This window comes from Osmerus mordax, chromosome 1 (genome assembly GCF_038355195.1).
Source record: "Osmerus mordax isolate fOsmMor3 chromosome 1, fOsmMor3.pri, whole genome shotgun sequence".
Taxonomy (NCBI): Eukaryota; Metazoa; Chordata; class Actinopteri; order Osmeriformes; family Osmeridae; genus Osmerus; species Osmerus mordax.
Genome location: NC_090050.1, coordinates 18201855 through 18226808, shown reverse-complemented (window position 1 = coordinate 18226808; position 24954 = coordinate 18201855). Strand labels below are relative to the sequence as shown.

The 24954-nt window shown below is 44.3% G+C and overlaps 1 protein-coding gene across 1 annotated transcript; it reads left to right on the top strand.

Moving 5' to 3' along the window:
• Positions 1-1808: 1808 nt before the first annotated feature.
• Positions 1809-20839, top strand: mapkapk2a (MAPK activated protein kinase 2a). Its single transcript, XM_067236054.1, has 10 exons — positions 1809-2486; positions 12259-12398; positions 15289-15353; positions 15499-15578; positions 15717-15843; positions 16336-16411; positions 16519-16643; positions 17006-17091; positions 18652-18732; positions 18863-20839. The coding sequence occupies exons 1-10, from the start codon at positions 2253-2255 to the stop codon at positions 19007-19009; spliced, it is 1161 nt and encodes a 386-aa protein (XP_067092155.1). The 5' UTR covers positions 1809-2252; the 3' UTR covers positions 19010-20839.
• Positions 20840-24954: the final 4115 nt, after the last annotated feature.

Sequence of the window (24954 nt, the reverse complement as noted above, 5' to 3'; positions counted from 1 at the left end):
GTGACTAGCCAAACTGTGGAGAGATAGATGAGGGGGGTGGCCTGAAACTGCATTAGTAAGAGTGTGGGACTTTTGCATATGGTGGCCATGAAATAGAATCAAGGTTTTGAGTTTTCGTTATAAAGCACTAAAAGAAACACACAGGGATGTGAAACAGATATATAGTTTTTGCGTTGATTGACATGTAACAGCTTTGGTTTTCTGCCCAGCAACAATAATAGGCTTTTTCAAGTCAAGGCCTTTCCAGTGGGGATATGGTATCACAATTCTAATAATTCTTCACATGGTTCCTTGCTTGTTACTGTGAAAAGTAACTGATCAGGTTACTAGTAAAACTGTGTCTAGGAAAAAATAGACTATTGTTTATGCTCATCAGTAGGGGGCCCCCTAGTGGCCACTTAGCCCCAAACACACGGTCTGTGTGTGGACTAACTCAATCCTGGATGGAAAACACTGTCATAGAATATACATACACATAATGAGAGTTGTATATGAGGAGGTCTTGGTGTGTGGGTGTGTAGGGGACTCTCTGGAGCATGCGCTTCCCCTCTTACATAACCAATAGAATAACAACTGTATGTGTCCAATAGGAAGGAGAAGGGGGAAAGTGAGTGTGTTTTCTTGACCTACACCACGCTACAGTCTAGCTACAGTCTAGCTACAGTCCCTCAGTCCTCAGTTGTAGTGTGTGTGAAAGCAAGACACACACACACAGGTAGCCTGTTGTTTGTGAGTGGATTATGCTATGACTAGGAGACCACAGGGATTTCTTAATAAAAAAGGAATCTGCTAATCCACCCAGAGTGAGCACAAGAGAACAGAAGCAAAGAAACGTTTTGTTATTTTGTCACATTGTCAACAGATTAATAATGAAACCTTGATTCTTATTACATAAATGTGCACATTAATCTACTGTGAGTAAATAACGTGTTTATTCCCCAAATCTTGCTCAAAGAAACACATTTCTCTTCTGTAAAATCCACAGATTAGGGTCCAACAAAATTCATTTCAGCTCCATTTCCTTATATGAACTGTAACTCAGCACTTATTTTGTTGTGTTTGTATATTTTTGTGTATACATGTGCCTTCTTAGTGGGGCAATTATGCTGAAGGGACACCTCATTATTCACAGCATTAAACCATTAGATCCATTTGATTTGGCTGTAGTTTTAACCAAGTCAACCAGGTAAACCCTAGCCCCAGTAGACCATTTCAATCTGTGGGGGGGGGGATCCCAGGTTTGTAGAGAAGAGAAACTGATACTCAGAGGCAAAGCCGTAGCCATGGAGTCAATATTGGGGGGGACATTTTGAACAGATTTGAATGTGTGTGTGTGGGGGGGGGGGTATATATTATGATTAGGGCCTTGCTCAGAGGGCACTGTAAGCTTTTGATGTGAGGGAATAGCTTGAGATGTAAAGGCCAATGGCCATCAACACAAATTATAAGACTGGTTTGCCATCTGGTGGTTTTTAGAAGTACTGCATGAATGCAAGGTGGAATCTTAAAAATGTAAATCACCTCATTTCAGTCGTGTTATGATAATTTGGGAGAAAATTAGATAGAAAAAAAGGATCTATATATTAAATACACTTTTATTTACTTCTCTATTTAAAACATATGAGGTTATTTTAAAATAGATAAGTCTATGTAAATCTCAAACATATGTATACAAACATTCATTCTTGAATAGCCAAGATTTACAGATTCCTTATTTGAAATTAATATTGCTGACTGTATCTTTAACAGTCCACTCGGATTCAACTCGTCTCATGACGTAGGCACAAAAAAGCCTACCCTGACTGTCGGAAAGTGAAGGACTGCGCGTGTTCGCGGTCCTAGTTTTTGTTTGGCTTTTTGAGCATTTGTGTTGTGTTTTGTCATTGTCGCGACGTGTTAGGTTGTATTTAGAGCACAGCTGTACTTATTTTACTATTATGTTTGACAAGGCTTGGAATCATTTTGTAAGCAACTAGCCAACTAAACCGCGAGATGGATAATAGCTAACGTAGCTGACTTGCTAGTCAAGGATCACAGGTCAAGAAGAGTACAGTCACATAGCTAACTCTGGGATACACATTTTGCGTTTTAATTTAGCCATACGAATTATACAACAATTTTTTGTGTTTTAGATAACTTATTGCGAATCTTTTTTTACGAATTCAACTTGTCACACGACAGCGAAACAACCCAGGAAGGGGTGAAGGAGCTGAGAGAGGAGTGTTCGTTGTCTTGTGAATTTCTGTCTCAACATGTTATCGAATTCTCAGAACCAGCCGCTGTTCCCTACCCCACAGGGGCAGCAGAACTCGGTAGGGCAACAGAACGCAGGGCAGTTACAGTTCCACGTCAGACCGACTCTGCAGATAAAAAAGAACGCCATAACGGATGATTACAAGGTCACAAGTCAGGTACTGGGTCTGGGCATAAATGGCAAGGTACTCGAGATTTTTCACAAGAAAAATGGAGACAAGTACGCTCTAAAGGTAAGATGTTTGTCTTATCTTGCTACCGACAACTTACTGAATCTATTACTTGCATAGCAGAGATTTGTGTTTCAGTTGCTGGCTATCTTATGATGAACCACCTAAACCGTCAATGAATTTACCATACTTCCTGCTTTCCTTCATTCATGACGATCCAGGATATCATGAATGAAGGACGGAGTGAATGTATTTCTGTGGGGAAATCCATTGGGTTGGTGATCTATTCTATTGGCTGGTTCAGGTCTTCTGTGAATTTACCTATCACCATTGTCGATGCCTGCCATCTATGACTGAGACAAAGCTATCGAATGTATCGAATGTAAACCATTACTAAGTTGGAGTAAGAGTAATGTAATGCGTTGTGACAATGACAATTATCCACCCTTTCACTCTCCAGGACTGTTGGTTAATGATTACCAAATGACTTGATTTAGCCAGTTGACAAGTCATGAATCACAGTCCATGACTATGAGTCTACTTCAGGTAGGTTTATTAAGTGCCAGGCTGTACCCAGGATTAGGAGCTTGAGTGTCCTGCCTTTTGATTGACTTCCTCCACAATTAGGCCCGGTTACGCAGTATGTCTGAATGATATACTTTGTGCTGATGGTCTAGATTGACACATTTTATCTAGGTAATCCTGTATCTGCACACTACACAAACCATGGAAGCTCGTCTCTGTCAGGATGCATAGTGTGAGCATTTGAATGGTTTATCACCTATCGGCAGGGTTTTTCCAACCAAGCATGAAGTGCACAAACGCGTCATGTTGAGAGTGATCTTTGTATGTTTTTTATCCTTTGTCCAGGATTTGAAGAGATCTGGTCGGTCTGGTGGTATTCTAACGTTGGAACACACTATTAGCCCTCATCTACCTTCTCAAGATCTAGGCCCATACAAGTGCTGTTGTCAGACAGTCCCACGTACTGGTCCTGACAGGATTATTTAAATAGCTGCTGCAATCTTTATTTGAATAGGAAGTGTCTGATAAACACCATCTGCCTGACTGGTATTGTTAGGATTTTAGTGAGTCATGTAAAGAAAGCGTGTTGGGTAGGCTATGGGGGAGAGAGCAAAAAGATTCAGTGTGAATTGACCATCTAGATGATTCCTACTTAAAATACATTCCGTGTGCATGTTAAGAGATTTTGTTTATTTTATGCAATGATAGTCGTCAGCCCCATGGCCTAAGGATCATGGTGGGATTCTCTTTCTGTTTGATAGATCATCCACTACAACAATAATTTCTATCGTTAGGCATGAAATCAATGTGACAGTTTCAAGTCATTCATATGAACACAGGACCCAGGAGACACCAAGTCACCTCACTTAATACTAGGGGTGGAACGGTACACTGAAGTTACGGTTCAGTTCATACCGCGGTTCAGACATCACGGTTCGGTACGAGTTTGGTACAACGGAGGGAAAAGCAAAACAAACCAGGTTCCTCTACGAGTGAATACGGGCGCATTGAAGATGACATGTAAATTCCGATTGCGTCAGTGATTTTTTTGGCCGTATGTGTATCTAAAGGCTGGTTAAGCACTGTAGGGAGGAGAATTTGGACAGTTTTTTTTTTTGTCTCGTTGGGTGATGGCGTCAGATATTTAGTCATTTAGCACACACTCTTATCCAGATGCGTTATATGCGTTAGCATGTTAGATGTATTTTCACTCACATATCCCACAACCGCTGAACAACGCTGACACACAGAGCTTGTCTTATCCACCACTCTTTCCTGTACTACTGTAACTGAATGGGAAACCAAAGTTTCCCCAAACTTACTTAAAGAGGCCGGCGGGTCCTCTGTCTCTCGTGGGTCGCCACCACTCGCCATACTTGTCCTTAGTGCTGCTGGCTGACTCCACTCGAGTATCTAACAGTAGTTCCCCATTACATTAATTAATTTGCACGCAAGTTTTATTTATTTTTATACTGTGTATTCTCCGTGTAATTTCATGCACGAGAACCGTGACGCCCGTACCGTTTTAGTTCAATACGAATACATGTACCGTTCCACCCCTACTTGATACACATGCCAACATGGTCCAACAGGCCTTTTCTTGATCTGTACTGGTAAAACTGGTGTAAAACAGGACACGGATCTGAGAGGACGCCATGTTCATGTTCTAAAACTGTTCTCAGCTCTTTGAAATGGATTACACTGGCTGGTATCACTGCATGCAACTATAGTTTGTGAACCCCTATAGATATATTAGTGGGGATTGCTACATCTCCTGAAGGATGGTGTAAGGAAAACACTGTCACATGGTTTTCGACACACTCACACTTGCGCTCCATTACTGCAGAGTTGTGTGATTGATTAGAGTGTGTGGTTTTTATGTGAGCGCTTGGCAGGCTAACCCACTTGTTTCTCCCCATGTCACAGCTATAAGTGAGACTTGCTGGCTTGCATTCTGGCCCATGTTGCTCTGTGCCAGTTCTGAAGGGCATTCTCTGGGCCTGATTGTCAGAAACCTGAGCTGGCTGGTTTATAAACTAGCATCCTCCACTGTCCCTCCTGTAGTGCTCAATGACTCAGCCTCATCCCATCAGTCCTGTTTACACACGCCAGATCTGGGAATCGGCTGGTCTACCAGTAATGACATCACCATGCAGAACTCTTCTTCTGTCTGGGGAAGGAATCCTCAGTCACCTCACTGTGTGTGTGTGGAAGAAAGAGCGAGAGGGAGACAGCTGCCAGGTCCTCTGTCACCTGCTGTGGCTGCCACTGTGTTTCCTCACCGCAGGGCAGGATGTGTCTGGTGACATCACAGGAGGCCGAGTAGAGGAACTGTGTGAGGAGAGCAGGGTAGAGCTCTGGACTGGCTGAGCTGCAGTGTGTTCATGAAGAAGAGAAACTGCCAGAGGCGGAATGGGAAGTGCGGCACAACTGAACTTTCACTTTGTAACAGGCGATGCCAGCCATCCTATTGACACATGTACACACCCTTCTGTCTCTTGCCCCCTGTGTTCACTTTGGCTTTGCTGGTTGTTTGGTTTCCAGGATGTGTAACTGTGGCCATGATTAAAGCCTTTTATTCCTAGCCCTGTCACTACATGTGTTGTGCTAGAGTGTGAGGTTGCCCCACAAATCAGAGGTGGGACTTAGCTGCTTCTGTTTTGAGCTGATTAAGAAGAGGTTTAAAAGCTGTTTAGTGCCTGAATGAAGGTGACTTATCCTGTGTGTGCGAGCATGTGTGGTCTGTGCGTATGAGTGTGTGTGTGTGTGTGCGTGTGTGTGCGTGCTGACAGTCAGAATAATACTCTGGTGTCTTCTGCTGCGTCATTCCTTGGCTTTGGCACTTATATATATATATATATATATATATATGTCTTTATTTGATGGTGATACAAGAGCTACATGAAGGTTTATTTTTGTAATGTTTTGTGTGTCCTATAAGTGAAGGGTAGACCAGACCCTGTGTTTGAAGAGAGCACTGACGGTCGTTTGTGTGTTAGCTATCCTTGTGGCAAGCTGCAAGTCAGAGTCCAAAGTCATTTCAGTCTGTTAATAGCAAGTGGAAAGACCCTTTCTTTGACTGTGGTCTAGACTCAAGAGCTTTAGGTCTCAGCTAGGACTGGAGTAGTCAGCAGACATTTTTGGGAGATTCAGTGTGGCACATCATTACCTCATTTCCTAGAGAGAAGAGAGATTCATGTGATGCCACTTGTCTGTGATAAAACAGGAAGTTGTATAAATGGAAACTAGAGCGAAATGCCCTTTGGGCATATCTAACTCCCCTCTTCTACTACCTTCTCCGCTTCCCTCCCCCCTCCTTACGTGACAGTCCAGAGTTGTATCAACTCCTGTGTGTCTGTTTGTTGCCAGGATAAATGAAAGCTGGGAGACATCATGTATGACAGCCGTGATCTGAGATATGAGGGATGTGCTCTGTTCAGCTGCACCACACTCAACAAGCCTGATTAAAGACTGAGGAAGAGACAATATAGGAGGGACAACTAGGCCGTTGCCCCTAGAGTCAGAAGAAGACCTGCTGATTTTGAGGAAGGAAGGAAAGGAGAGAGGGGAAGCGGTTGTCTGAAATGGTCACGTCAATGAGGACCGCTATAACATTGCTACTCCCACATCCCGTGTCGGTGTCATTCCGGTGTACGCTCCTCTCCACGGCTCAGCCGTCCTGGAGCAGGCCCTGGTGTCCTCTATGGCCTGCTTGCTGTGCTGCGTCTGCTCAGCCAGCTGTGTTAGTGAGAATGAGCTCACCCCAGGAATGTGTGCAACTTATCTGCCGTGCAAGTGGACTGAGGTGTTTGGCAGGTGGGTGATGAGAGATGTGAAATGGAGGAGCTGAGGGGGGGGGGGTGGGGGGGAGGGGTGAGAGAGGGACAGAGAAGGACATTTAGTGAGAGAGACACAGCCAGATTAAGAGCCGCTAGCGACTAGAGAATATTGGCTATGTATAATGTCCCCTTCGCCTCATGAGGCTCAGTTAGAGTACCTTGTGTTTGAGTTAGGCACATCTAGGTTAAAGCCCAATGTTTGAGCTTGTTTTTCTGTGTTAATATTCAGACCAGGATTCAGTTGATGTTGATTGACATCATTACATTACAACACCACATTGTCTTGCTCAGCTTACTATGAAATTGACTATTTGACTCGTATGACATATTTCTCCAAAACAAGCGGATTAGTTTCAAACAAAGCTCTTTTAGTAATGATTTGGGATTGTCACATTAAGCTCTTAAGGTCAAACAGAGCTCAAATAAAGATTGAAACCAATGTTATTTAGATTATGTTGGTTGGCCTCTGTCTTTGTGGTTTATCTGTGTGAGAGAAGGGTGGTTTAATGTAGACTTTCCACATATGTTATGATAGATTAGAATCTCTGTCACTCACCCTGTCTGGCTATCGCACACTACCACCCCCTCTCTCTCCTATCCAAAATTCCCCTGTTTCTTAAGTGTGTAGGTCTGGCAGGTAAAACAGTGTGTTTGAAAGGAGTCAGACTGAACTATTGTGAGCAGGTGAGGCAAAGAGAGAGAGAGCCATGTAGTCTGTTTCACCAGAGGGGTCAGGCCGTCCTCATCTGCCCTATGGTCTACAAACAGCACAATGTAGAAGTACTTGTGGAGGAATTGCAGACGAACTGTGTGTACTGTGTATGCGTATAGTACTACTTCCCCTCTGTGTGATTTGTCAGAATGAAACACACTAGTCTGAATATAATTGTCCAGTGGCTTAATCAGCTATAGTGGACTGTTTAGCTGTGTGTGTTGCTGTTCTGCCCTTGGTAAACATGGCTGACACTTTTCACTTCCCCTGTGAGCCCAACCCAAAGTCTTTGCTGTCAGGCTGTCTCTTCCTTCCTCTCTCTCCCTCCACCCTTGTGATGATGATGATGAGGAGGCGTAGCAGACTGGTCGGTGCTGAATGTTCTTATCAGGAAAGGGAAGTGCTTCACCGTTGGGGGTTTCTGGTCCAAAAATAGAATCACTCGGTTTTCAAAATGCTCCTCACAATCTCCATGTTACTTCATCAAGCAACAAGTATGTGATCTGTCGCTTAAGACTATGTTTTGTCGGATATTATCGTAAGTCTAAAGAGTTTGTAAGTGCATATGTTGTGAAGAGTGGGGGCTCAGAGCCTAGATTTACCTTTCAGGCCAGGCTAAATTGAACCACTAGTGTTGAGCTATAGCTCCTTTATTCAGGTGTTTCATCCTGTTTTAGTTAGAACAAGACAACCCTATCTATCTGACCACACTAACACACACATACATGGTCAGCTTCACCACATCGAAACTGTCATATATCACGTTAATATACAGTATTGTGAACGTATTGGACGAAATTAACTTTAACATACTTTGTGTGTGTGTGTGTGGCCTCTCTTTCTAATGATGAGCTCATACTCAGGAAGTCACCTGCTAGCCAGATGTTCAGTTGGCTTGAGCAGATCTAGCCTGAGATACCAGTGATGTAACCTGAGTCACCTGGTGTTCCTGTTCTACCACTTCCAGTCCCAGCCCTTCCTCTGGAGGGTTGTCACCTGGTAGGGCCTAGCCTATCTGTGCTACTTTTTATAGCATCATTGACACCTTCAAAACTCTACGTTCTCATCTCAAAATATTCAAGGGGAACATTAATACCAACCTTCCAGAGTTGCCATAATGTTGCCAATAATAAGGTTACAAAATCAACTTATCACCAGATACATTCTTACTGGATGGCTGTTGAATTGTCTCCATGACTGGAGTTCATGTTGTGACTTAATGGTCACAGAAGAAGCATGATGGAAGGCGCAGGACTTGAATATGACCCAGGCTTCATCTTACACACAAGTCTGTTTGTGGTCCCAGCCTAGACTAAGTGTTTGATGTAAACAAACAGCCACGCCATGGCAACAGGCCACCGCCTCTCAGATGGGTAACAAACAAAGAGACGAGAGGTCAGAGAGCACAAGCCTGAATCCCGTCACGGGATCGTCTGAGAGCCTCTCTCCACTCCACAGTCAGAAAAGCTGCCTCATTTTTCTATAGCCATGTGTTTGTCGATCACTGAGGAAACCCATGTCGGGCCCCCCCCCCCCCCCCCTCCCCGGCTGGTTGGGGGGGCTTGGCAGATGTCTTTAATCAGATCAAGTCGCAGTGACACATAAACATGTTGTTTGGTGTTGGAATAAGAAGCCAGGGCTCAATGTGCACACAACCACACACACAACCATACACACACACACATCTCTGACTACAATCTGTGATGTTTCATTGTTTAACCATTGGGGTCGGGTAAGAGGCTTCCCCCTCCATCACTCTGCATCCTCCTCTGATCCAACATGGTTCCCCCTCACTACCACTGTGCTCTGTTAGATCCAGACTCCTGCAGCCTGGTACCTAGCCTTCTAGACAGCATGCCTAGCCTTCACACTGCCATACTCTTCAGTGTGCCATACTATAACCATCACTCTGTCATACACTATCATACACTATCATACCCTTTCAGACCCTATCAGACCCTTCAGTCTATAGGCATATAGATGTGTTCCTTAGTCTCTGCTTCATTCTCCATTCTGACCCCTCCCCCCATTCCCCTGGGCTCCCAGAGGCAGGTTGACAACACAAGCCCTCCCCACCCCCTTTCCCTCCTCCTCCGTCCCAGAGCCCATCTCTTCCCTCTCCTGCCCTTCCCCAGGCTCAGGCTCAGGGGTCTTTGTGTGGGCTGGAGGGGTTCATTGTATGTCCATCTGCCCCCCCTCCCCCCATCTCCTCCTCCCGTCGATCTCACTGCTCAGGCTCAAAGGGGTCGCAGCAGATGGAAGGCAGCCATCCAAATACCAGGAGAGAGAGGTGTGCGTGTGTGTGCGCGCATGTGCACATGTCTGTTTGTGTCTCTGTTTTAGAGGGAACTTTTGTGGTTAGGAAGGGGTTATTAGTTAATCATCACATTCATTTTGGCAGCCACTCCTATCATTACAGTTACTCGCACATACACACACTCTGTGTGTCTCTCTCAGATCATTGGTGTTGGTGTCTCATTGCTTTGATCGTTTAGCAGGAGTAGAGCAGACTAACTCACAGTTCAGGTCAGGATAATGAGCAGAATAGGATTTGACTAGAAATAGGATTAGCCTACTTCTGGTAGAATCCTCTCAGCACTTCTAACTTGGAAACGGTTCTTGGTTTGCCTGGTGTTGGAAGGGCTGGAATGATGAAACAGGGTTTGACAGCTCTGACCTGTAGCTACTGTGCTGTTCTGTAGGAGCACTCTAAACTCATCTCTCTGTGCAGTTCTGCTGACCTAGCCCAGCTTGGCTCCATGGCCACATGAATAACAACCACTGTGCTAACTGTGTGTGTGTGTAACTGCTAGTTACACACACACACACACACAGCTATGAGGAAACAGTGACAGTATGGCACTGACAGGATGGCAACCAGATGCTCCAACAGATGAACCCCCTGTGACACATCACCCTGACTGACGTCAGTCGTCGTGTGTGGGAATCAGCAGGACTCATCTCAGCTGGCCAAATAAAGGGGGATGACTAGATCAACCAGTGCTATTCTACTGCTCAGCCACTGTTGGTTAGGTGCAGACTGTAGGTTAGACCAGGCTTCTCTATGCAAGGCCAGGGCTGAGGCTGTCATGGCCAGCAGTGCTGCTGTGTTCTCTGGGGGATCTCTAGAGCCCAGAGGAACCAGATCCAGACCCTGTGTCAGTGGGCAGGGCTGGAATGCTGTCAGGCAGAAGACGGCTCAATGCTCAAGGACTAGGCCGCAGAATTCTTTCCACTGGCTGTCACATTATTTTATGTTTAGGCAAAGCTTCGGAGCCTGGCACCAAAAGAGGCGACATCTTCATGTCAGTAAGGATAACAGAGGGGTGTGGATTTGCCAGCGTGCTGTTCACGGCCTGGATGTCCAGGGTCTTCTCGTCACCCTCCCCAAAGCCTTACATGGTCAGCTGCTTGGATCGAGGCAGACAAGTATGGAGCTGAAATCAGAGACTCAGGGCTTCAAGGGTGTTGATTCTCGTCAGGTGGAGAGCTGCTTCTGGCTTATGACAATGTTTTCACTGAGATCAGTTTGTGTGTGTCTCTGCATGCGTGTGTGTGTGTGCATGCATGCAGGTGTGTGAGATTTTTCGGGGATAGAGATCGGAGCCTTTGCTGAATGTAGCCTTCTGTTGTGGAAGAGGGCTGGCCCACCCAGTCTGTATTGGACTGGATCCACTCCTAGTGTCAGTGTGTGTTTATGTGTACATGTGTCTGTGTCCATTACTCCTAGATACTTATGACAGGCAGAATGACTAGTTCTCCAGTCAGGGTGAGAGAGGCCACAGTGGGGTAGTTCTGTAGCCTAGTATATAACAGGTGCAGGTCCACCTCCAGCAAAAGACGGAAACATATCACAAGATGGGAGATTCATTTTTACGTTTCTTCTGTAACATTGTGTGATGCTATGTATATCCATAGCAAGTGTCTGCCTTGGGACAGGTTGTGGTGAGAGGTGAAAGGTCAGAGTGTTAGATGAAAGGTCGGAGTGTCAGGGAGGTCAGAGATATGTGCTGCACGAGACTGCAGGTTTTTTTGTCCTCCTAAAAGTCAATTTAAAGAACATTACATTTAGTCATTTAGCTCTTATCCAGAGCGACTTACAGTAAGTACAGGGACATTCCCTGAGGCAAGTAGGGTGAAGTGCCTTACCCAAGGACACAACGTCATTTTCGAACCGGCAACCTTCCGATTAGTAGCCCGATTCCCTAACCGCTTAGCCATCTGACTCCCTGAATAATGGGACTTCTTACAACTCTGTAGGCTAGCTACGTTCCTTACATCCTCCTGGCGGTTTCATATCCTTATGTATCAGGTTAACAGGAGAAAATTTTTCTCTACCCTGCAAAGATGATTCGGGAGGGTGGCCTGACCCACCTGTCAGAGCAAAATAAACATGAGTTGGCAGATTCGTCTGGTTCCCAGGCTGATTCATAGTCTCCACAACGAATGAATAAATTGGCTTAATGCTATGACAAAACTTTTCCCTTAGAGGGTGCTGTTAAACCATTCATAATCTACACCCTCCAGTATTGTAGTCTAACCTCAGGCGTAAGTCTGGAAGTCACTCTCTCAGTCTGTCTGATGAGGGCAGTGCTGCTCTTCCCTCTACTTTGTATCAAATGTAGGTCACCCAGTCCTGCTTCTCAGGTTCACTAAAATCATGACGGTTTTATCACAGTCTATAATTACAATATTAACTATAATTGCTCTCCCTACATCCCCCCCTCCCCCTCTTGTGCTTCCTCTGTGTTGTGTGTAGATGCTGCAGGACTGTGCCAAGGGTCGCAGGGAGGTGGAGCTACACTGGAGGGCATCACCCTGCTCCAACATCGTACGGATCATCGATGTCTTTGAGAACCTCTACCAGGGAAAAAAGTGTCTGCTCATTATTATGGAATGGTGGGCACACGCACACACTCAAACGCTTTAATGTCTTGAAACCCCCCACTGATAGCCGTGCATAAGTGGCACAACCCTTTCCTCACGTAAGGAAAGCGAGAGGTTGAGGTGGAGAGGCGGGGCTTGATATAGAAGAGAGAGGAGAGGGAACTCATTATGCGATCTCATTCATAGTAATGTCACCTCGTTCTATTAACTGTAAATTAACTGTGTGACTCTTCAAGGAAGTTGACCCATTTCTTCGAAATGAGGTTTCCTTTTGCTCAGCTATCTTCTACACGTGCTACACCCCGAGTCTGGTCACCTCCACCCTCACACTCAGCAGCTGATTCCACACCATCTCAGCCCTGCTGCTCACTGACACCACAGCCCAGTCAGTGTCCTAGGGAGAGACCCTGACCAAGCATTCATTCACACAGCCCTTGTGAAGAAACCACAACGTTTCCCAGAAGGTCTTTTCAGCTGGGAGGTGTGTGCTTGATGCGGCAGCTCTGATGTATTTAATAATGCAGTCGCTATAGAACAAGGTGTGCAAGCACACTTATGGGCAAGACGCACACATCTGTCTTACGGTTGGTGACACTTTCCCACCTGATTACGAAAGTAGTTGAGGAGCTGAACAGCGTTTTGTTTCTTGTGGTTTCACACTGAGCTGTCGTCTGAAACCTGAGTCTTCATTTCCAGGCTCAAATGAAGTGTTCTCTTAGCTTATCTTAAAGATAGTTTAAATCATCTGTGTTTGGGTGTGTCAGTGTGTGCATCGATGTGGGTAGCACAGTTGTTTAACCTAATCTACAGAGAGACAGTTCTGTGTTTCCAGTCTGTGTGTCTGGAATGCGTGGTCTCTGGTGTAAAGGTGTGTTATTCAACACTTACAGTGCAATGTTACTGGGTTATCAGAAATCACTCAAAGTAAATCATCTGATTATCAGTAAAGTTGTTGGCAGAGTCAGATGAACAGCGCAGAACCCTTCTGACTGTCAGGGGCGAACTTGTGTCTTATTGAGAAATAAGGAAGCGAGCCAGATGATAGGTAGGAAGTGCGTGATAGGGAATCAGAAGTGGAGGCCTTAGTCATAATGAATCATACGTGGTAGTTGGACCCATAGGACAGTCAGAGGTTTGTCTATGTTCAGGCACATGTGCTGATGTCGGTGATGATTAATATTAAAGGTTCTGAAGCGTGCCGCGGTGGTTTTAGCCGGGCCACCCCCTTGCACGAGGGCCTCTCGTGTGAACACACATACATAAATACATATATATATATATATACATATCTGCAGATTTGCATAACCTTAAGCACAGAAACTGCCAATGATGATCATATCTGAAACTGCTGCCAGTCATAAAGAGAAAAGAGGTGAAACTATAGAGGGTACAATTTCTGGGGAAATTGTAGGGTGTGCTTGCTTGCTTGCGTCAGTTGCACAGGGGTCCGTTTTTTAATGACATTTTTACAACTGATATTTGGTATATTTTATATAAAAATGCATAGGGCCTACTTATAATTTATAAAGATTACATAGATTTAAAAGCATCTTTTTTTGATGCTCAGAACTGCTCTTTTTCAGAGCTCCTATCAAATTGGGAGCCTATCAATTCGACGTGTGAGCGTATTCTTTTGTTTTCTGATTGATTATTTACAACGAAGAACCCCCTTTGATTCAAAGGGGGTTCTTCGTTGTAAATAAATAATAACGTCAGTGACTGTGGCTAGCAAATTAGCCACCGTTAGCTTCACTTTTCGCCACAAAAACTTAACTTGAGCCTAAAGCATGCAACGGAACGTAAATCCCAATAGAAGCAACTCAATCGCTACCAAGACGAAACTTTTGACACCTAGATTGTCTATGTAGGCCAAATATTGACTGAGTTTTAGGGGGGCGAAAATAAACAATAATAAATATATATGTGAGAGAACAAAGGTTGTGCTCTCGCCGAAGGCTTGAGCACACCCAATGAAACACATGAGACCGAAGCCCTGACGGGTCTCAGCTACAACAAGGCCTCAGCCCTCCAGACCAGACTGCCCTCTCTGGTCCCAGGCTGCCCTCTCTGGTCCCAGGCTGCCCTCTCTGGTCCCAGGCTGCCCTCTCTGGTCCCAGGCTGCCCTCTCTGGTCCCAGGCTGCCCTCTCTGGTCCCAGGCTGCCCTCTCTGGACCCAGGCTGCAGCACTACAAAGGGACTGAGAGCATGGGCTCTGCTGCATGTGAACCGTACTCTGTATGCACTGGCAGTGAGGGGGAGAGATTTGTTTTATCCAGGTGCAATGTGTGAGATTCTGTGTACTTGGATGAAACTGATTGGGCTGGGTTAGCATGTCCAAGTGAAGGCAGTCCTATTGGGTGTTTCCCTGACCGGCACTGAAGGCAGGTCAGAACTGGTGAGCCAGCTGTGCAGAGTGAGTGTCCAAGTTAAGAACAGCTTTATTTTCTCATTTACTCTTCAGTTGCTCTTCCCCTGATCTGCTCAAACCTGATCCAGTTTGTCTGAGTGAGTTCTGGGGCCCCCTTTCCTCTCAATGGCAGGTTTCCAGGAACCATAAGCTCTCCACCTGCCCTGTGATTCCTAGCCTGTCTGGATGTGGTTAGCATAGTAGACATGATGATTCATTAGAATGCAACTCAAACCACTACTCTATAATTGTGTGTGAATCTGCGATTCATAATTTGATAGTGATCAAAAGTGAGAACCCAAACCACGTGTGTGTGTGTGCATGTGTGGTATAGATTTCTTGTCACCTAATGAAGATCAGGTGTGTTTGATCTTTAAGTCTCCAGTGCATCATCATCCCTTGACTGGTGATCTGACTGTCAGCCTTTTCCTCTCTAAGTTCTTTGTAACCGTTGAGGTTTCTGTTTGCAATTTTTGTGCGTGTGTTTTTTTACAGCATGGATGGGGGAGAGCTGTTTAGTCGTATCCAGGACAGAGGTGACCAGGCCTTCACAGAGAGAGGTACAGAACATGACCACCAATACACACACACTCCTTCTGGCTACACACAGACACTGTGCACATGGGCAGTGCTCTCTCTCTCTCTCTGTCTCTCTCTCTCTCGGTGTCTCTGTCTCTCTCTCTAATGTGATTGATGGGGTTCCAGAGGCGTCTGACATCATGAAGAGTATAGGAGAGGCCATCCAGTTCCTGCACGCCACAAACATTGCACACAGGGATGTCAAGGTCAGTGCTCAAGGCCATTTCCTTGTAGTGCACCACCTTGTAGTACACTTCTTGCAACAGTCAGTGTGTTTTGTCGGTCTTTCTCTTTCTCAGCACCTGTCTCTCTCTCACATTCCCCATCTCTCTTCTTCCCTGTAGCCAGAGAATCTGCTCTACAGCTCTAAGAGGCCCAATCCACTGCTCAAACTGACAGACTTTGGTTTTGCCAAAGAGACCACCTCACACAACTCTCTGGCCACTCCCTGCTACACACCCTACTACGTGGGTAAGGATGCTGAACACAAACACCTTGTATTAGTATTAACTAAAGCCATGGGACCCACACAGTAGAAACTAGAGCCCGACCGATATATCGGCGTGCCTATATTATCGGACGATATTAGGCATTTTCCAAACTGTCGGTATCCGCATTTATAATGGCCGATAATAACATTTTAAAAATATTATTGTGTTTTTGTTCAAAGGACTTTAAGTTTTATATCTTAAGTTTGTATTTTTATACATTTAATTTATCAGAACTTTAATATGTTTTGATGTTCCTCTGTTCTGTTGTGACAATAAAACAAACAAGTTTATTTTTAAACTGCTTTATCATATTATTTTAGTGAGGACTAAAATAATATGATAAATAATAACAGGAGTCAGATGGCTGAGTGGTTAGGGAATCGAGCTATTAATCAGAAGGTTGCCGGTTTGATTCCTGTGACGTTGAAATAGAGAGTGCCCTCTAACCCCTACCTCCTCCTCACCCCGACAGCACCTGAGGTCCTGGGTCCAGAAAAATACGACAAGTCATGTGATATGTGGTCATTGGGTGTCATCATGTATATTCTGTAAGTCCCTACTCTACCAACCTTTAGCGTCCTAATATTTCCAGCAGACCAAACTTCACTCACGCTGTGGGTTCATGTCACCTCTTCTCCTCTCATCCCCCCCTCAGCCTGTGTGGCTATCCTCCATTCTACTCTAACCACGGCCTGGCTATCTCACCTGGGATGAAGACGAGGATACGCAACGGCCAGTATGAGTTCCCCAACCCGGAATGGGGTGATGTCTCAGAGGATGGTGAGAGAGAGTTTGTATGTGTGTGTGGATCCGTATAGTCTTGAGAGCAATTTTTCTCTTTCCCTCAAGGAGTGTTTTCTTCAGATCTGTAGCAAAACATGAGCTGCAGCAAACCATGTCTTTTCTCTCTGTGTGTGTGTGTGTGTGTGTGTGTGTGTGTGTGTGTGTGTGTGTGTGTGTGTGTGTGTGTGTGTGTGTGTGTGTGTGTGTGTGTGTGTGTGTGTGTGTGTGTGTGTGTGTGTGTGTGTGTGTGTGTGTGTGTGTGTGTGTGTGTGTGTGTGTGTGTGTGTGTGTGTGTGTGTGTGTGTGTGTGTGTGTGTGTGTGTGTGTGTGTGTGTGTGTGTGTGTGTGTGTGTGTGTAGCCAAGCAGCTGATTAGCGCCCTACTGAAGACAGAGCCCACCCAGAGGATGACCATCACAGAGTTCATGAACCACCCCTGGATCAATGTGAGCACACGCATTTGTCCTTCAATGAAAGTACCGTAATCTTCGGGCTATAAGGTGCACCTGAATATAAGCCGCAGCAGCTAAATTGAATGATGTGTACATATATAAGCCGCACTGGACTATAAGCCGCAGGTGTTTTAATGTTTAATTACCATATGTAAGGGTTCGTGCACAGAGGGGATTGTCGGGAAAGAGATGGCTGCTTGAGGAAGCTCCCATTTATTAACATTTCAACAAACAAGTTGCATATTTGCCTAACGTATTCAATCCTCATCTCCGTCTTCTTCCTGCGTACTAAAACCACCAAAGTCCCCATCTTCAGTGTCGGAAACGAACAGGCTCAGGGTGGCTTCGTCAGCCACTCTCCTCTCTCCTTCGTTGTCGCTCTCAAAACCAACAAACTCCTCTTCGTCACTGTCGGAATCGAACAGCCTCTGAAGGGCCTCAGCTGTGGCGGCGTCCTCCTCTTCATCACGCAGCAGTCCAGCCTTTCGGAATCCGTTGATGATCGTGGATGTTTTGACACTCCTCCACGCTATCAGGATCCACTCGCAAACTTGAGTGAAAGTTGCTTTTTGAATGCGACCAGTTTTGGTGACTGATTTATCGCCGCTAGTCATCCACGTCTCCCACTGAACGCGTAGTGCCACTTTGAACGCACGATTGACACTGATGTCGAGTAGCTGCAGATGCTTCGTTGTGCCCCCAGGAATCACAGCTGGAATTGAGTTTGTGCTTTTGATGGCTGCCTTCACAGGATCTGTTATGTGGGCCCTCATGCTGTCCAAAACGAGCAACGCTTTTTTGGGGGCGAGAGAATCCTCCAGCGCGCTTGACGTAGCACTCATTCAGCCACTCCTTCATTACGCTTTCCATCATCCACCCTTTCTTGTTGACTTTAAAGGAGATGCCGTTCGGGATCTTTTCTTTTGGCATTGTAATCCGCTTAAAAATCAATTTTCATTTCGGTGGCGACTGTTTTGGCTTTCAGTCAGATCTGCACGGTGGAAAGACCTCGGCCGTCTGCTCTCTGTGTGTTCACCCAATCTTCAAGAAAGTCTTCAAGTTCGGGCCATCTGCTTTTATTACCTCTGAAAGCTTTTTTTGACTTTTTGCATTGAGACAGTTCTTCCCGCTGGCGTCTCCAACGTCTCACCATTGACTCATTGATGCCAAGGCTACGTGCAGCAGCTCTATTTCCTTCTTTTACAGCCAGATTGACTGCCTTTAACTTAAAAGCTGCATCATATGCATTTCTACGTTTGTTTTCCATAATGAGGGTTTGTGCATGAAAACTTCCTTTGCACAAACTGTCTCGCTCTCGTAATGTCTGTCTGTCTTGCTTCCGTTCTGTCTCTCGTACCACTCTCGGTTCCACTTAGTGGCCGTTAGCTGTAAAAATCCATAGATTAGCCGCACCGTTATATAAGCTGCAGGGTCGAAAAATGGGGAAAATATAAGCCGCGCCTGTCTGCGCGGCTTATAGTCCGAAAATTACGGTAGCTCTCCTTCCACCACTCTGTGTAGTGTGACCTGACCTGTCTGTTTGTGTTCCTGCAGCAGTCCATGGAAGTCCCTCAGACTCCCCTTCACACAAGTCGTGTCCTGAAGGAGGAGAAGGACGCTTGGGAGGATGTGAAGGTAACAGCTACTCTCCTCACTTCTTTACATGCACATGAAGCAGACAGCCAGCACAGGGGATTTAAACTGTGGATGCTAGTCTTGAGGGAGGGACTGGTGGTCTGACAGATGTCCTGTCTGTGTCTCTCAGGAGGAAATGACAAGCGCCTTGGCAACTATGAGGGTGGACTACGAGCAAATCAAAATCAAGACCATCCAGGACTCAACCAATCCCCTGCTCATGAAAAGGAGGAAAAAGGCTAATAAAGACTCTGACACACAGACGCCAGCTCACTGAAACATCCATGGATCTGGAACAGGAAGCAATAACTTTCACAATTGCAAATGTTTTTAGTTTTTTTTTGTATGTTTCTTTTTATTACTCCGAATTTTGATTAATCAACCACTGCTTCAATAGAGAGCGAACATTCATGTTTTTAAAGCAGCCAAGAGATTATGAATAGGAATGGAGGGGAGATGACATCCTCTCTTCAATTCTCTCCTCATCTAGGAAAGAGGGGGACCAGCACTGGTCATTCTGTATGTCACTCAGAGGAATCTGTCTGTCTGTGTCTGTCTGTTTCTGTCTGTATGATCAGTCTTAGATCAGTCCTCTTGTTTTACATGAAAATGTGTTGCGGTTTTCCCTGAGGCAGTTGCACAGAAACAACTTTTTATCCCTCAAGGTACATCTTTTCTAAAGAGCCCTTGTACTTGACTATGCTCTGCAGCAGTGTGTGGTCTCGCATGGTGTTGTTGCATGGTTCTGAACAGTCCACAATCAATGCTGAACATGGCTTTTGTGTTAGAACCGACACACTGCAGCGTGTTTATATGCAGTAGCCAATAGGATCATAAACATTCACCACAGAAGTTTTTTTTTATTCTTCTTCCTTAAAACGACCAGTGCGTTTGAGTGTAGCCTTTCCTTCGATAAAGTGTTGCCTAATGGCTAAGTCCAAAAATAAAGAGGGGGAACAATGATTCTATAACACAAAAAGAAAAAAAAAAGAAAAGTAATGTATTTTTTGAAAATGACATATGGAATGTATGGGGTCTGTCTTTGACTGTGAACTGGAATTGGATTCCAATTGATCTCATTCCAGTGTACAGTACCAGTCACTAGTGAATGTAGAGTAGAGGCCTATGCAGTCCCACACAGCTCGTGGCCCTGTGGGAGATGTCCCCGTCCCCTCTTCCCTTTGCTGACAGGAGAAGCCTGTGGCAGCGGGTCCACCTCGCTTCCTCTTCCTGTGGAGATGCCTCCCACCTATGGTTGCTCCTACAGATCTTGGAACATGTGTTCTAGAACGTGGAATAAGGAATGCAAGCTCACGTTGGGCCATGAGTGGGGGGCAGCTGTCAGCAGCACCAGCTCACAGCACACGAGCCCCACTGATACGCGTGTTGTCTTGGGGATCGGTTGTAGTCTTTGTAGAGTAGCCGTTTTCTAAGTTTCTCTGATGTAGCGCAAACGCACCTGATGTTGATGCTATACAGATGTTTTAAGCTTCCGTTCATTTCAGTTCGTTTTTACGTGTGCGTGTATGTCATGTTGGATTTGTGTACAAACACAGTGGGATGTGTGTGTATGCGTTGTGTGCAACCGGCCCTTCTCAAGAACGTTGACAACAGGCTCCCATTCCACAGGCAAAACCACAGCTTTGAATCATGGGAACTGTAGTGTGGGAACTATGAACCTCAACTGTTTGATGTGACTGTCTGCAAAGTCCAGTTCCATCAATATTGAATGAGGCTTGGGAGCAATAAAAAGACCTATACTTAAAAAGTAACAGACTGTGGCACAGCACCAGCTATCACCACTGGGAGGTTCTTGATATTTGTATATCCACCTCACCTCCCACTGGGAGCAGAGATGTCTCTGTTGGTCTGTTTCTTTAGGATTCCTCCTTGTTAAACCATCTCCCCCGTTTGTCTCTTTCCTCACCTGCAGCACGCTTACAGGCAAACGAATGTTGATGAGGTCATTCTGTGGTGTTCTGTTTGGTCCCCTACACCCCTGTTTTTAGGGGGAGCTCAGAGTCAGTGTTTGCTCTTCTTTCGTGTCTCATGTCCAACTGCTGTACTTCTGTCTGCTTCAGCTTTGGAATAAAACATACAACCAGTTCTTCTTTTTCAGATTCTTATTAAAAACACTGACAGGCTTCAGCTATCACCTTTCTCAGAATTGTGTACTAAGGTTCAGTAGTGAATCTTCATTTGTGTGAGCTTCCTCTTCTGCAGTAGCTTGCTGATTCAGCAGTTGCGCCAGTAAATCAGATTTGTATCTGCATTGAAGAATGTCACAACTCAAGTCAAAAACATGGTTTTATTTTCTCCACCAAAGAGCAGTCCTCCTTGACAGACCTGGAGGAAAAGCATTATAGAAGTTATCCCTTCATGAGAACAATCACACTTAAGCTTTCTCACTGCTGATCCTTGGTATCACTCTCACTATTACTGCCTGTCTGAGGCACATGTCTAAAACACAGGGTGTGTGATCAAATGCATGTGAGAGAAGGAAAGGAGCCATACCAGGGTACAAGACGCACTTCAAAGAATCTGTGTTCTTTACTAGTTTACTGAAACTCCAACATGCTAAAAGCACATGCAAAGACACCACATCAAAGCAACCCACAGTCTCTTTGTGTGAAATAGATATTTTTTATCAGAATGTCTTTATTTAGTTGCTGACTATTTCAACCATGCAAGCTACTTATGTCAGTGACAGAAACCAAATTTAACAATTTTTTATTTTAAGCAAAAAATGGCTTTGTCTTTAACATATTCGAAAATGACTTACCCAAAGCAGTTACTTACTGATAGGATGAAATCTGTCAGATGGAGGCCAGAAAGAGTTGCACGACACTGGAAGGGTTGACTTCGTTTATTACACGAGCTCGGATCATGTGACTTCCCCACGACAGAGTGGTCAGCGTGAGTGAAGAACAGGTCTCACAGACGTCCCTTTATATAATGGCTGGACAGTACAAATATAGTGACCACAAAACATGACCTAAGCAGGACAAACTCCAGTAATGGTGCACATTGGAAGTGGCACACAGCTGATAACGTCATAACTAGTATGAGTCAGTTTCTGCATATTTCCTGCTCACTGTCTCCTGAGAGTCTGACCCTAGTGCATACCATATTCCGTATGCGGCCTGTAAGGGGCCTCACTGTATGGCCTCTTGACCTCAGCAAAGGACAGTCTTATGTAAAACTCTGCGTATCACTTACTAAACTAGAGCGGGTAAAATTTCTGGAAAAATGTGTGCTTGTGGCCGCTGCAGCTGTGGCCACAAGTTTATTGAACTACATCACAATTGTGATCACAATGGTTCAATAATAATTGTTTCAATTAATATAAAATGTCTCAAAACATATTTTTAGGAAGAATTTTCATGGGTGAGAGGTGTCATTGGTGTACTTAACAACGAACATTTCTGTATCTTTTAAATAAGTATTTATACTTATTACTGGTATTGGTGTATACCAACACTGGGGGGGTCTTAGTAGCTTCTGCGTCTCTACAGAGCACAACCACTCATAGAACCCAACGGGCAGAAGGACCCAGGGACTTAAATGCATTAAAACCATTGGTTGTCTGGCAAATGTGCCTGTGTCTATAAAGAAACAAAATATACCACCGCCACCACCTATAAGACTTATCGTTCGTTGTTGGTCCCCACTGAACCAGGCTTGTGTTGGACAGGCCTTTTTCTTCTACTACTTTCCGGAAGTCGAGAAGCCTTGCTTACAAAATCAACATTGTCAATATCTGACAAAGGTTATCTGACTAGAAATATTTGTACAAATTGAAATCTAAATGTATGTTACAATCCCTAGCCAATCCTTACAATCCATTCCAGAAAAAGTAGACTTCCTTCAGGACATTCTGCTCCGATTCGACTCTTTGTAATCTTACACAAGAGCAAGCATAATTGTGCTGATTATTCCTGCATTTTTTTTGTTGCGTGTGTGCTGTAATGCATATTCTCAAGTACTAATATTTTTCTAATAAAAAAAGTATTACCTTTCAATAGCCTTATAAAGCCAACTAGGTGGCTCCCAAAATGTGTGCATCCTTCTAAGTACCACTTTTCATTAGAGACAACAATTATGGAAAGTAATACCTTTTTATTCTAAGTATTTGACCTTGGTTACCAAGGGTCCTTTTGGATTCTCCAAATTGCCTTAAAAAAAAATGCCTGTATGTACCCTTAGAAAAACGTGTAAAATATGAATATCTTGTGGTATTATATTTGCCTTTTGACTTGGATTAGGTACGGCTTCATGCTGTGGTCCCATTATGTCTTCCAGCTAATACCTCCCACCTAATAGGCCTCTTCAGGCATCTGAAATCAAAATGTAGGCGGAAATAAAAACCTTCAATTTAATTGCGTTAAAGCTTCTATTACTCAAAACCAGTAGGACTTACAGGGATCCTGACAAAAGGGTAAAGCACTTCAGTGTCACCTTTCACAGGAGACCACAACCATGCATGTACTCCAAATTGTTCAAGAACAGGTTTCCATTTACTTTGGGTACGCCTTGTTTAGGCGTTTTAGGCAAATTTGAAAGGATTCAAGTCACTTTTTCGACACAGCATACTACAGTCATTGGCATTCAGAGATTGACAGAAAGAAGGATCAGAGGAAATGTTGCCGTTGATAAATCTATGAGAAGTCCTCATTTCTTATGGTTGATGTCATATGTCATAAAAAGTTATTTCTGATAATTAAAATGATCTGTCTCTAAATTGACTGTGGAAACAATGAGCTGCATGTTAAGCACAATTGTTTTCCCATGTGATCTCACAGTAAGGTGTCACATCATGTTTGCAATGAAGTGCAAGTTACAGCAGCAATGATGGCAGAAAAACATGATTACCTTTTGCAGCCTCTGCAATCTGAGTCCTATTGACGTCATCAGGAGAACACGAAACTGGAAAGTTACTTTCTCAGCTGTTATGAAGTTGTTATGAAGCTGTTATGAAGTATTACTGTATGGTGTTATTGCTCTCATTTTAACTTTTCAGGAAATAAATATGTAGAACACAAAGTTAATTATTTATAAATTGTATGTAATTGCAGCAAGAAAGTGAACAATGTGCCAAGTAGAGAGTGGAGGATAAAAGAGAAACCATTAAATTCTTCTGAAAGAATTAGGGACAGGCTTACACTTATCAAACACATATTAAACACTGTAAACAGATCAAAGAAACTGTCAAGGAAAGGGAGGAATTTGTGAGAAGGTATGCACAAGGGTAATTTGAAATAAGACCAACTAACAGCTGTTTTCTTTTCAAGTAGTCCTCAATAATTAGGTACGGCTTCATTTTTAATAGTTACTGACAGTAATCTATAGGCCTATACACAATCAACACTTCTGGTAATCCATATATAAAACACAATGGTGATTAATTTGCATAATGTGATTATTGACAAGTGTTTGAGCAACAGAGAGAAGATGTCCGTTAATGTTGCAGTTCTTTTCTGCGTGTATCTGGATTGCTCCCTCACAGTCATCCATCTCTCTCTATCTGACATGGCAGACCTCAGCAAGCTAACATCTCACCCACATTATGGATCAGGTGGGGCTCCTCCCCCAAAAGGAGCGAGGGTGGTGGTCCAGAACCACAGCTGTAGCTTCCAGAATCGCTGACCTTGTTAGAATAGGTCAGGTATCCAAGGTCAGCTGCAGACTGTACACATACATGTATGTGTGGCTGTATTAGAAATGTATTGATTGATCAGCACCCTGACTTGATACCGTTATTACAACTCTGACTGTTGAGTCATTACTTACTACAACACCATCATCCATTTGAAATGTGTCAAAGCAGTGTCTGTGGAGTGGACTGACTCAACTGCAGAATATCATTGCAAGATCACAAGCAAGCACAGAAACCGATTAAACTCTGCATTTCAATAAACAATTACTATCAAAAGTGTGAGCTGTGTGTCAACACTGTCTTTATTATCACATCAATGCAACTTTCAAAAAAGAACACACAAACTACAAGAGTCAAAAGGTGCATGAATGTTCTTGCGTGTATGTGTGTGCATGTGTATGCATTTGTGCTTTAAGGACAAGCTGACAAATGGTTGTTACCGTAAAGTACAGGGAGCTGCTGGTAAGTGGTGTATTCGGGTCACGTTTGAGGTTAGAGCTTGCTTGGTTTGACACATTATGTTATAGTGTGCTTCCCCCAAATTGCATTGCAGGATGTTCTAAGTA